The 11,718-nt window shown below is 40.8% G+C and overlaps 1 protein-coding gene across 1 annotated transcript; it reads left to right on the top strand.

The window, feature by feature from the left end:
• The first annotated feature begins 2,714 nt into the window (after window positions 1–2,714).
• Window positions 2,715–11,348, top strand: LOC133764033 (zinc finger protein 260-like). The gene is made up of 4 exons (XM_062197675.1): window positions 2,715–2,775; window positions 5,803–5,895; window positions 9,145–9,419; window positions 9,537–11,348. Exons 1-4 carry the CDS (start codon window positions 2,715–2,717, stop codon window positions 11,346–11,348), a joined length of 2,241 nt encoding a protein of 746 aa, XP_062053659.1.
• The last annotated feature ends 370 nt before the right edge of the window (window positions 11,349–11,718 follow it).

Below are 11,718 nucleotides of genomic sequence, written 5' to 3'. Positions count from 1 at the left end.
GGTCCTCTGTGTCACATCCACTAGATCCGGAAGTGTTTCCTCTGCAGTTTTTTTCTTGAATCTTTTCCTGAGGCTACAGTAATTCCACTTTTATGAAACTTTATTTTCCCAAACTATGGCGCACGTCCTCACTATCTGCCATCTTGGCTCCGCCCCCCAGCTTTTCTAAGTTCTAATTGATAGGCAAAGATTGTGTTTATAGGAGCTTTTTTCTAAGTTTTAAAAAATAAATTTGAAAATATTGTATATAGAGGAAAGACCCAGAGAGATCTTCCTTCTGCTTATTCACATCACAGATGGCCACATTGAGCAGGGCCAGGACAGAATGAGGCCAGGAACCAATACTTTCATCTGGATCTCCCACATTGGTAGCATTTGCCCAAGTATTTGGATCATCTTCCATTGCTTTTCTCAGGCCATCAGCAGGAAGCTGGATCAAAAGCAGAACAGCCAGAACATGAACCAGTGCTCATATGGGGTGCTTGTATTGCAGACGGCAGGATTACTTGCAATGTGGCAATGCTGGCCTGTTTTATGGGAACTTCTAAATGAAATTTTGAAGTTGTATGCATTGTAGTTCGCATGTAATTCAACTTTCTGCCATACTTACTGATATATATCAGCATTTGATGTAGGACAACTCAGAAAACACAATGGCTTAACAAATAGCCATTTTATTTGCAGTTCTGACTCTGTGTTATGGGCTGCACTCAGCTGGGCAGTTCCTATGATCAGTCAAGGAACAGAAATGAGAGTTTTGTCATTTGGGGAACTGATTGAGGCTTCACTTAAGTGCCTGGGGTTTGTGATGAATCTTGGCTACATATTATCTCTATTTTTTTTGACAGAGTTAGTGACAGAGATGGAGAGAAAGGTCTTCCTGCCATTGGTTTACCCCATAAATGGCCACTATGGCCATCATGCTGTGCTGATCCAAAGCTAGGAGCCAGGTGCTTCCTCCTGGTCTCCCATGTGGGTGCAGGGCCCAAGCACTTGGGCCATCCTCCACTGCCTTCCCAGGCCACAGCCAGAGCTGGACTGGAATAGGAGCAACTCGTTCAGAACTGGTGCCCAAACCAGGACTAGAACCTGGGGTACCAGTGCTGCAGGTGGAGGATTAGCCTAGTGAGCCACGGCACCAGCCTACATACTATCTCTTCAACAGGGAGGCCCCAGGGTTTTTCAGAAGATAACTGTCAGAAAAAGAAAATCTAAGAAGGCAAATGCTTTGCAAATTTTCTATTTCTGGGGCTGGTTCTGTGGCATAGCAGGTAAAGACACTGCCTGCATATGGGTGTCAGCTCATGACTTGGCTGCTCCACTTCTGATCCAGCTCTTTGCTATGGGCTGGGAAAACGGTAGAAGATGGCCCAAGTCCTTTGGCCCCTGCTCCCTTGTGGGAGACCTGGAAGAAGCTTCTGGCTCATATCTTTGGATCTACACAGCTCCAGCCATTGCAGCCATCTGGGGAGTGAATCTGTGGTTTGAAGCCCTCTTTCTCCCTCCCTCCCTCCCTCCCTTCCTCCCTCCCTCTCTCTCTCTCTTTTTTTCTCTGCCTCTCCTCTCTTTGTGTAACTCTTTCAAATAAATAAATTCTTTAAAAATTGTCTATTTCTATCACATTTACTGGTATCTCATGGGGTAAATCAAGTGAAATGGTGAAATTCAGGGTATTTTTAAAAAAGATTTATTTATTTATTTGAAAGAGTTACACACAGAGAGGGAGAGGCGGAGAGAGAGAGAGAGCAAGCTCTTCCACCTGCTGGTTCACTTCCCAGTTGGCTGCAATGACCAGGGTTGTGCCAATCCAAAGCCGGGATCCAGGAGCTTCTTCTGGGTCTCCCACATGGGTAAAGTGCCCAAGGACTTGGGCCATCTTCTACTGCTTTCCCAGGCCATAGCAGAAAGCTGGATCAGTAGTGGAGCAGCTGGGAATCAATCCAGTGCCCAAATGGGATGCCAGTCTGCAGGCGGCAGTTTTACTCGCTAGGCCACAGTGCCAGCCCCAATCCAAGGTTTTGTGAAGGGATGAATGCAGGGAAAAGGTCTATTTAGAATCATTACTGGTAAAGTGCACTGCATTAAATATGTGTTTGTGTATTATGTGTATGTGTTAACTTTCTTTAGTATAAACTTTAATAACAGCATAATGTTTATCTCTGACAACCTCATTTATTTGAACACTCTTAACATTTCTTTTTACTTTTACACTATTATTTTACAAAATTTGTAGATAATGATAACTTCTGTTTAATCTCTGCCACTTAATATAGGTGGGTGCATTTTCCTATGTATTTCCATTTTTACAGGCTTATTCTTCCACAGTGAAGCTGATGTTTTCTTGCTTAATGTATTTATTATTCTTTATTAATTCTATTATATTGGTTTTTTCCCACTGTTCAGTGCAGAAGGAAACCAGAGGGTTTTTTTTTAAGATTTCATTTATTTATTGAAAGAGTTGTAGAGATAGAGAGAAAGTCTTCTATCTGCTGGCTCACCCTCCAAATTACTGCAAAGGCCAGAGCTGAGCTGAACCAAAGCCAAGACCCAAGAGCTTCTGGGTCTCCCATGCAGTTGCAGTGGCCCAAGGACTTGGACCATGTTCCACTGCTTTCTCCAGACATAGCAGAAAGCTAGATTGTACATTGAGCAGGCAGGACTTGAGCCAGCACCCACATGGAATACTGGCACTGCAGGCAGCAGCTTTACCCATTATGCCACAACGTTGGCCTCCAGAGTTTTCTTTGAACTCCTGCCATTCACCTTTTCTCTCAGGTATGATTCTGGGTCCTCTCCATGTTTCTAAGAGGAAAGAAAATTAATATATCACCTCTAAGTGATTTTTTTTAATTATTCCCCAGCTTGTCAGTACTCATTTTAGGTGTTTAATGTTAGTTTACTTATTTTTTTAGATTTTTTTTATTTATTTGAAAGTCAGAGTTACAGAGTGGCAGAGGGAGAGAGAGAGAGAGTCTTCCATCTGCTGCTGGTTCACTCCCCAGTTTGCCACAATGGCCAAAGTTGCACTGATCCAAAGCTAGAAGTGAAGAGCTTCTGGGTCTCCCACATGGGTTCAGGAGCCCAAGGACTTAGGCCATCTTCTACTGAATTCCCAGGCCACAGTAGAGAGCTGGATTGGAAGTGAAGCCACTGGGACTTGAACTGGCACCAATATGGGATGCCAGCGCTGAAGGCAGTGGCTTTACCTGCTATGCCACAGTACCGGTCCCAGTATACTAGTTAATTAAAATGGAAAATATGGGGCCAGCTCTGTGGCTCAGTGGGTTAATGCCCTGATCTAAAGCATTAGCATTCCATATGGGCACCGGTTTGAGACCTGGCTGCTCTACTTCTGCTCCAGTTCTCTACTATGGCCTGGGAAAGCAGTGGAAGATGTCCCAGGTCCTTGCGCCCCTTCACCCATGTGGGAGACCCAGAAGAACTCCTGGTTTGTGGCTTCAGATTATTGCAGTTCCAGCCATTGCAGCCAATTGGGGACTGAACCAGCAGATGGAAGACCTCTCTCTCTGTCTCTCTGCCTCTCCTCTCTCTGTGTAACTCTGACTTTCAAATAAATAAATAAATCTTTAAAATTTTTAAAATATAAAAATAAACATAAAATTTGTTCTCATGGAATACACAGAAATGAATTATGAATTTGGCATGATTATGAAACATTACTGTCATCTATAATAATGCAGTTTGGTCTCTTGTCTTTCTGTTGCTATAGCAAAATATATATTTGTTACATGAATTGAGTTGAAACTAAGCACAATATGCTACATTTTTGGGGTCATGTTGTCTGAAACAGTCTACACATAGATGATGTACTGAGCAGTGTTTTAGTGCTACCTATGAAGTAAACACTTAGTATTCTGAAAGAAGAAGAGTTATCTAGTGCTAAAACACAAATCAGTTATGTTTGGTTTTGAATTGTTAGAGTAGTGGAGTCCTTAATACCTTTGAGAAGCTGAATTGGATTCTTGAATAGGATAAGGAATGTGTGGAGAAAATAATCTACTAGAGGCTAATTTATTTTTTAAGATTATTTATTTGAAAAGCAGATTTACAGAGATTGGGAGGGACATAGAGACAAAAGGAGATATCTTCTATCTACTATTTAATTCCCCAAATGCCCACAATGGCTGGGACTGGACCAGGCCAAAGCCAGGAGCCTGAAACTCCATGGGTCTCCCAAACTGATGGAAGGGTCCAAATACTCAGGCCATTTTCACTGCTCTTTCAGTCAGATTCGCAGGGAATTGGATTGGAAGAAGAGCAGCAATGACTCAAATCCTGTTTACATGGGATGCCAGTATTGATGGTGGAGGCTTATCCTGCTGGATCACAATTCTGGTGACTTTTGCAGGTTATTAAACAAATTTCTAAGCACTTTTCTCAGTGAGTCACAAATGCAGATTGTACTGCAGACAATCCCAGGTTCTCTTTTTGGGCAAATAATTCCATTGCTTTCACTTTAATTATGTATGATGTTATTACAAATGTTTATCATTTGAATGTTTTGGGCAAGTATTTCCATTGCTTTCACTTTAATTAGGTATAATGTTATTACAAATGTTTATCATTTCAATGTTTTGGGCAAGTATTTCCATTGCTTTCACTTTAATTAGGTATAATGTAATTTCAATTGTTTATCAGTAGAATAATCGTAGACAAGGGCAAAAGCTAATTTGTATTCTTTGTCTTACCTGTATTTTCTCTCTTACTTAAAAATATTATTAGCTTGATAGAGAAAAAAGTTGATGGACTGAGAGATAGAGAGCTTTGACACATTAATTCACTTCCTAGATAACCACAGCAAACAGAGGTGGGGCAGGACTGAAGCCAGGATTGAGGAATGGAATCTAGGCCTCCTTCATTGGTGACATCACCACTGCTTCCCCAGGTCTTCATTATCTGGGGGCTAAAAACTAGAGTTGGCATTAGAAATCAAACATAGACACTCTGAGGTGGCATCATAAACACTAAGCAAAATATCTGCCCCATCTTTTAATATATTTTTCCCTGACATATTGGAAATGATATGCATGGTGCTTTCCTGGAAATTATTTTCTGTTCATTCCCATCATAGTTTCACTGATGGTTTCTTTCCTTTTTTTCTCAATGCTTCTACATACTTCTCCTTAACATTGCCCATTCAACAGTCAATATTGCCCCTCTTTTAGCCTGCTGTGCAATTCCTCTTGACAGATGTGGCCTTTGTGATTTGAACCTCCTGTTTCCCTCCAGCTTGGGCATTTCTCACAGCCTGTAGATCATGGGTTTGATCTGTTGAATGCTCTGTGTGGCTTTCTAAACACTCAACAAGTCTAATGTGAAACCATATCCTTCCTTTTTTCCTTCATATCCACAAAACTGTCAGTGTTTATTTTGTGACAGAGTTAACATGTTGACTGGAAGTGTAATATTATAGGTGATGATAGCATTTGAAGACCTTGCTGTGTACTTTACATGGGAGGAATGGCAGAAAATGAACAATGCTCAGAAAATCCTGTACAGAGATGTGATGCTGGAGATCTACAGCAGCCTGTTCTCCTTGGGTGAGTGACACCCATCACATGCCCAGAGATAACATTTTATTGCTATCTGACAACTAAGGGAACACTTTATAATGTTTAATGTTGGGCAGGTATAGAATTTGAGTCCACGAATAATCTGATATCTACCATCTTACAAAAGATTCAAATTGGAACATTTGTTGCATAGCTCCTGGGCCAAGCTGTAGCCCTTTAAATAGCCCAGGATAGTGATTTCATAGTCTTATATTGTTTCCATTAATAGGGCACTGTACTACCAAACCTGACTTGATCTTCAAGTTGGAGCGAGGAGCAGAGCCATGGATGGTGGAAGAATGCCTGAATCAGAGCCTTTCAGGTCAGTCTGCACATAAGGGACAGGGAGGCCAAGGCAGAAAGTGTGCAGATGTTGACTGGTGTTCTTTCCATGAATTTTTCTCAAGCCTTACTCCTGATAATAGCTGGTTTTGTGCATCAGACACAGGCATTTAGAGTATCTTTCTAACTTTTGTTGTTAGTGAAGATGTTCTTTGATTAAAAAAAATCCAGTCATTTTCTGATGTTACTAAGGCTTTTATCTAGGTTTGATACATTCCCCCAATTCTAACTTCTCCTTCTCCTTCTCCACACTTTCATACCTTTTCCTCATGCACTTATTAGTTCCTTCAGTGCTTGTTAATTAGGCAACATACAGAAACTTATTTTTTTAAGATTAATGTTTCTGTTATTTTAAAGATTTATTTATTTATTTATTCAAAAGTCAGGGAGAGAGAAGAAGGAGAGGCAGAGAGAGAAAGAGAGAGAGAGGTCTTCCATCCACTGGTTCATTTCCTAATTGGCTGTCATGGCTGGAGCTGCACTGATCTGAAGCCAGGAGCCAGGAGCTTCTTCCAGGTCTCCCACATGGGTACAGGGGTCCAAGGACTTGGGCCATTTTCTACTGCTTTCCCAGGCCATAGCAGAGTGCTGGATCAGAAGTGGAGCAGCAAGGACTTAAACTTGTGCTCATAAGTGATAGTGGCACTGCAGGTGGTGGCTTTATGTGCTATGCCACAATGCTGGCCCCTGGAAACTTATTCTAACTCATTGCTCAGATTGAGTTCCCACTCATGATTTTGCCCAGGCATAGAACTTTCTCAGGACTGAATCAATAAATGTGAACTCTCTCTTTCTTAAGTTTCTTTCTTTTTTTTTCCTCTGTGCATCTCAAATAAATAAGAAAATTATAGTCTGTTGGAAACATTTGAGTAGTGAGCTTATAGCTGGCAAACCTCTGTTTCAGTCTGTCTTTATCTCTCATTCTGTCTCTCTGACTCTCAAGTAAGTAAATAAGTAAATGCTAAAAGATGGTCATGTGGCCAGCACTGTGGAGCAATGAATTAACATCCTAGCCTGATGTGCCGGCATCCCATATGGGCACCAGTTTGAGACCCAGTTGCTCCACTTCCAATCCAGCTCTCTGCTATGTCGTGGGAAAGTAGTAGAAGATGGTCCAAGTCCTTGGACCCCTGCACCCGAGGGAGACCCAGAAGAATTCCTGGTTCCTGGCTTCAGATTGGTGCAGTTCCAGCCATTGTAGCCAACTGGGGACTGAACCAGTAGATGGAAGACCTCTCTCTTTGCCTCTCCTCTCTCTGTGTAACTCTGACTTTCAAATAAATAAATAAATCTTAAAAAAAGATGGTCATGAGTAAGCCTCTGTGCTATGACATCAGAAATTATGAAGCTAGGAATGACACCATGGTGCAGTGTGTTAAAGCTCCAGCCTGCAGCACTAGCACTGCATATGCGTGCCAGCTCAAGTCCCAGCTGGTCCTCTTCTAATCCAGCTCTCTGCTAATGCACCTGAGAAAAGAGCAGAGGTTGGCCCAAATCCTTGGCCCCATGTACCCATGTGGGAGACAGGAAAGAAACTCCTGGCTCCTAACTTCATCTTAGCCCAGCATTGGTTGTTGTGCCCATATGGGGAGTGAACCAGCAGATGGAAGGCTTCTCTCTATCTCTCTCTATAATTCTAGCTTTCAAATAAATAAAGTAAATCTTTGAAAAAAGGAAATCATAAACTAAGCATGAACTTATATAAAACATGAAAATAAGTGATCTTAGACTCACCAAGAAAGTAATGAGATTTTGAGACCCAAGGTCAAGTAGCCTCATCATGGGTTTATGTTGAGTGGCTCAGATTTCTTTAAGGGTGGAGTTTGAAGTATGATTTCTCTCTTATTTTTCAGTATCATTGAAAAATAAGCAAATAAAATGATAAGAAAAACATAGGAAATGAAGCTTTCAGTGAAAATAGGAGGCAACAGATCTAAATCCTCCAAAAATTCAAATTACCACACAGGGATGTTTATAGAAAGAATTGAGAGGAGGTAACCAGCACTGGTGATTTCAGAATGAGCTAGAAAACACTTTTCAAAGAAGATGAGCACATCCCGGTTTGCAGAAACAAATTCTTCAATCTGATTGGGAGTGTTTTGGTATATTGAGACTTTTCTGTACCTGTTGTACTTCTGAGAAGCTAAAGGTGTTGGGTGTCCTTAGGAATTTGAGGAAGCTGTCATAGAGTAGAGACAAAGTAGTTTTTCATTTGAAAAATCCCACAAATGATGTTTACCTAGGAAGACTGAACATGAGACAATCATAGATTCAAATCATACTTCTTAAATATTGTCCTGCTTAAAATACAGGCACATTTCACTCTTCTCCACCTGCAAGTAAATGATCAGTAAAACTTTTTCATGTTTATGGTTGAAATATCAGAGAAGCAAAAAACACACAATTTTTATAAAAATAAACTGCAGAAAAAAGGTAGGGAAAAATGGTTGCTAGGTAGTGGGTGAATATTTTTATTAAATATTTGTCCATTCTTTAAAATGTTTTATAGTTATTTCATATTTGTGAAAAGCAGAGTGATAGTGAGAGGAGAGAGAGAGAGAAAGAGGTCCTCTATTAGCTCACTTCCCAGATGCCTGCAATACTTAGGTCTAATTAGTCTGAAGCCCAAACACTAGAATTCATCTAGTCTTCCCTGGTGTCTCACAGGTTCCCAGGCACATGAACCATTATCTGCTTTCTTCCAGTTTACATAGGCAGAGAGCTGTACTGAAAGCAGAGTAGCCAGGGCTCAAACTGACACTGTTTTGAGATGCAGGCATCCCACACATCATAGCACAAATGTCATTCCACCATCCTTGACAAATTACCATAGTAAAAAAGATCATGTTTGAACATTCAGAAACCTCATGGTATATTAATGTATTAAGGAGAAAAACCATATAATGGTTATAAATAAGTAACTCATACTGATTTTGTGAAAATCTTATGCCACTTGGATAACAAGTAACTTCATTCCCTTTACATGAGTATGCCAGGAGAAACAGTTACATGTGATTCCATGACATGATTGCTTTTTTTCTCATTTCAGTGGTCATGAAAAGGGATGACCTGATTAGGATCAACCAGGAAAGTCAGGACAAAAATCTGAATCAGGATTCTATGAAAAATAACAAGACATCAGCTCTCAAGAGAGTTGAATTAAGAAAAACACTTAGTTTAAATTCAAGCCATATTCCAACACTGATTAGTGAAAAGAGAACCTATTCAGGATTGAAGCCTGAGGAATGCAATAAATGTCACACTGTGTATACCCCCAGTGGGCCTGATCAACTACAGGTTGGAGAGAAATTTGATAACACTAAGATACCTGGAAATTCTCTCCAGTTCTGTGAGCCTCTTGCTCAGCATGACAATATCCACATCATGAAACAGCCATTTGGACCCACTGGACAAGCAAAAGTCTTCACAACAAAGGTGTTCTGTAAATCTGAGAGGGTTCATATGGCAGAAAACTGTAATAAATCAACTGTCACTTTTGGAAAAGTAACTCAAATAGAAAAAGCTATCCATGAAAATTCTAACCTCAATATGCATCAACAAAATCACACAAGAAAGAAATTTTATAAGTACATTAGGTATGTTGAACCTGTCATTCACCAGTCATATCTTGCAATAAATGACAGACTAAATACAAGGGTAAAACTCTACACATGTAAACTTTGCGGAAAACCACTCAGTTTTAATTCACCTTATGAATGTAATGACTGTGAAAAAGCCTTTGGACAAAAGTCACACCTCATAAACTATCAGCGAAGTCACACAGAAGAGAAACTTTATAAATGCCTTCATTGTGGAAAAGGCTTTCTGTGGAAGTCAGTCCTCATAGTACACCAGAGAATTCACACAGGGAAGAAACCTCATAAATGTAATGACTGTGGAAAAGCCTTTGGAAGAAAGTCAGACCTCCTCATACACCAGAGAATTCACACAGGAGAGAAACCCCATAAATGTAATGACTGTGGAAAAGCCTTTGGACGAAAGTCGAACCTTGTAATGCACCAGAGAATTCACACAGGGGAGAGACCCTTTGAATGTAATGACTGTGGAAAAGCCTTTGGACGAAAGTCACACCTCCTCATACACCAGAGAATTCACATAGGAGAGAAACCTCATAAATGTAATGACTGTGGAAAAGCCTTTGGACGAAAGTCGAACCTTGTAATGCACCAGAGAATTCACACAGGGGAGAGACCCTTTGAATGTAATGACTGTGGAAAAGCCTTTGGAAGAAAATCAGACCTCCTCATACACCAGAAAATTCACACAGGGGAGAAGCTTCATAAATGCAATGACTGTGGAAAAGCCTTTGGAAGAAAGTCATGCCTCATAGCACACCAGAGAATTCACACAGGGGCGAGACCATTTGAATGTAATGACTGTGGAAAAGCCTTTGGACAAAAGTCAAACCTTGTAATGCACCAGAGAATTCACACAGGAGAGAAACCTCATAAATGTAATGACTGTGGAAAAGCCTTTGAACAAAAGCCAGACCTCATGAAACATCAGAAAATTCACACAGGGCAGAAACCTCATAAATGTAATGACTGTGGAAAAGCCTTTGGACAAAAGTCATGCCTCATAGTACACCAGAGAAGTCACACAGGGGAGAGACCCTTTGAATGTAATGACTGTGGAAAAGCCTTTGGACGAAAGTCAAACCTTGTAATGCACCAGAGAATTCACACAGGAGAGAAACCTCATAAATGTAATGACTGTGGAAAAGCCTTTGGACAAAAGTCATGCCTCATAGTACACCAGAGAAGTCACACAGGGGAGAGACCCTTTGAATGTAATGACTGTGGAAAAGCCTTTGGACGAAAGTCAAACCTTGTAATGCACCAGAGAATTCACACAGGAGAGAAACCTCATAAATGTAATGACTGTGGAAAAGCCTTTGGAAGAAAGTCAGACCTCATGAAACATCAGCAAATTCACACAGGGGAGAAACCTCATAAATGTAATGACTGTGGAAAAGCCTTTACACAAAAGTCACATCTCATCATACACCAGATAATTCACACGGGGCAGAAACCTCATAAATGTGATGACTGTGGAAAAGCCTTTGGACGAAAGTCAGATCTCATAATGCACCAGAGAATTCACACAGGGGAGAGACCCTTTGAATGTAATGACTGTGGAAAAGCCTTTGGACGAAAGTCAGATCTCATAATGCACCAGAGAATTCACACAGGGGAGAGACCCTTTGAATGTAATGACTGTGGAAAAGCCTTTGGACGAAAGTCAAACCTCCTCATACATCAGCGAATTCACACAGGGGACAAACCTCATAAATGTAATGACTGTGGAAAAGCCTTTGGAAGAAAGTCACACCTCCTCATACATCAGGGAATTCACACAGGGGAGAAACCTCATAAATGTAATGTCTGTGGAAAAGCCTTTGAACAAATGTGATGCCTCATATTACACCAGAATTCACACAGGGCATAAACCTCATGAATATAATGACTGTGGAAAAGCCTTTACACAAAAGTCACACCTTCATCGTACACCAGAGAATTCACATGGGGCAGAAACCTCATAAATGTAGTGACTGTGGAAAAGCCTTTGGACAAAAGCCAGACCTCATCATACATCAGCAAATTCACACGGGGGAGAAACCACATAAATGTAATGACTGTGGAAAAGCCTTTGGCTATAAGTTAGGCCTCATGATACATCAACGAAATCACAGGACAGAAACTTCATGAATGTAATGACTGAGGAAAAGCCTTTGTATAAAAGTCACATCTCATATCACACTAGAGAATTCACACAGGGGAGA

Source organism: Lepus europaeus, chromosome 7, assembly GCF_033115175.1.
Source record: "Lepus europaeus isolate LE1 chromosome 7, mLepTim1.pri, whole genome shotgun sequence".
Classification (NCBI taxonomy): Eukaryota; Metazoa; Chordata; class Mammalia; order Lagomorpha; family Leporidae; genus Lepus; species Lepus europaeus.
The sequence above is the reverse complement of the archived record's forward strand: the minus strand, read 5'-3'. Positions and strand labels throughout refer to the sequence as shown.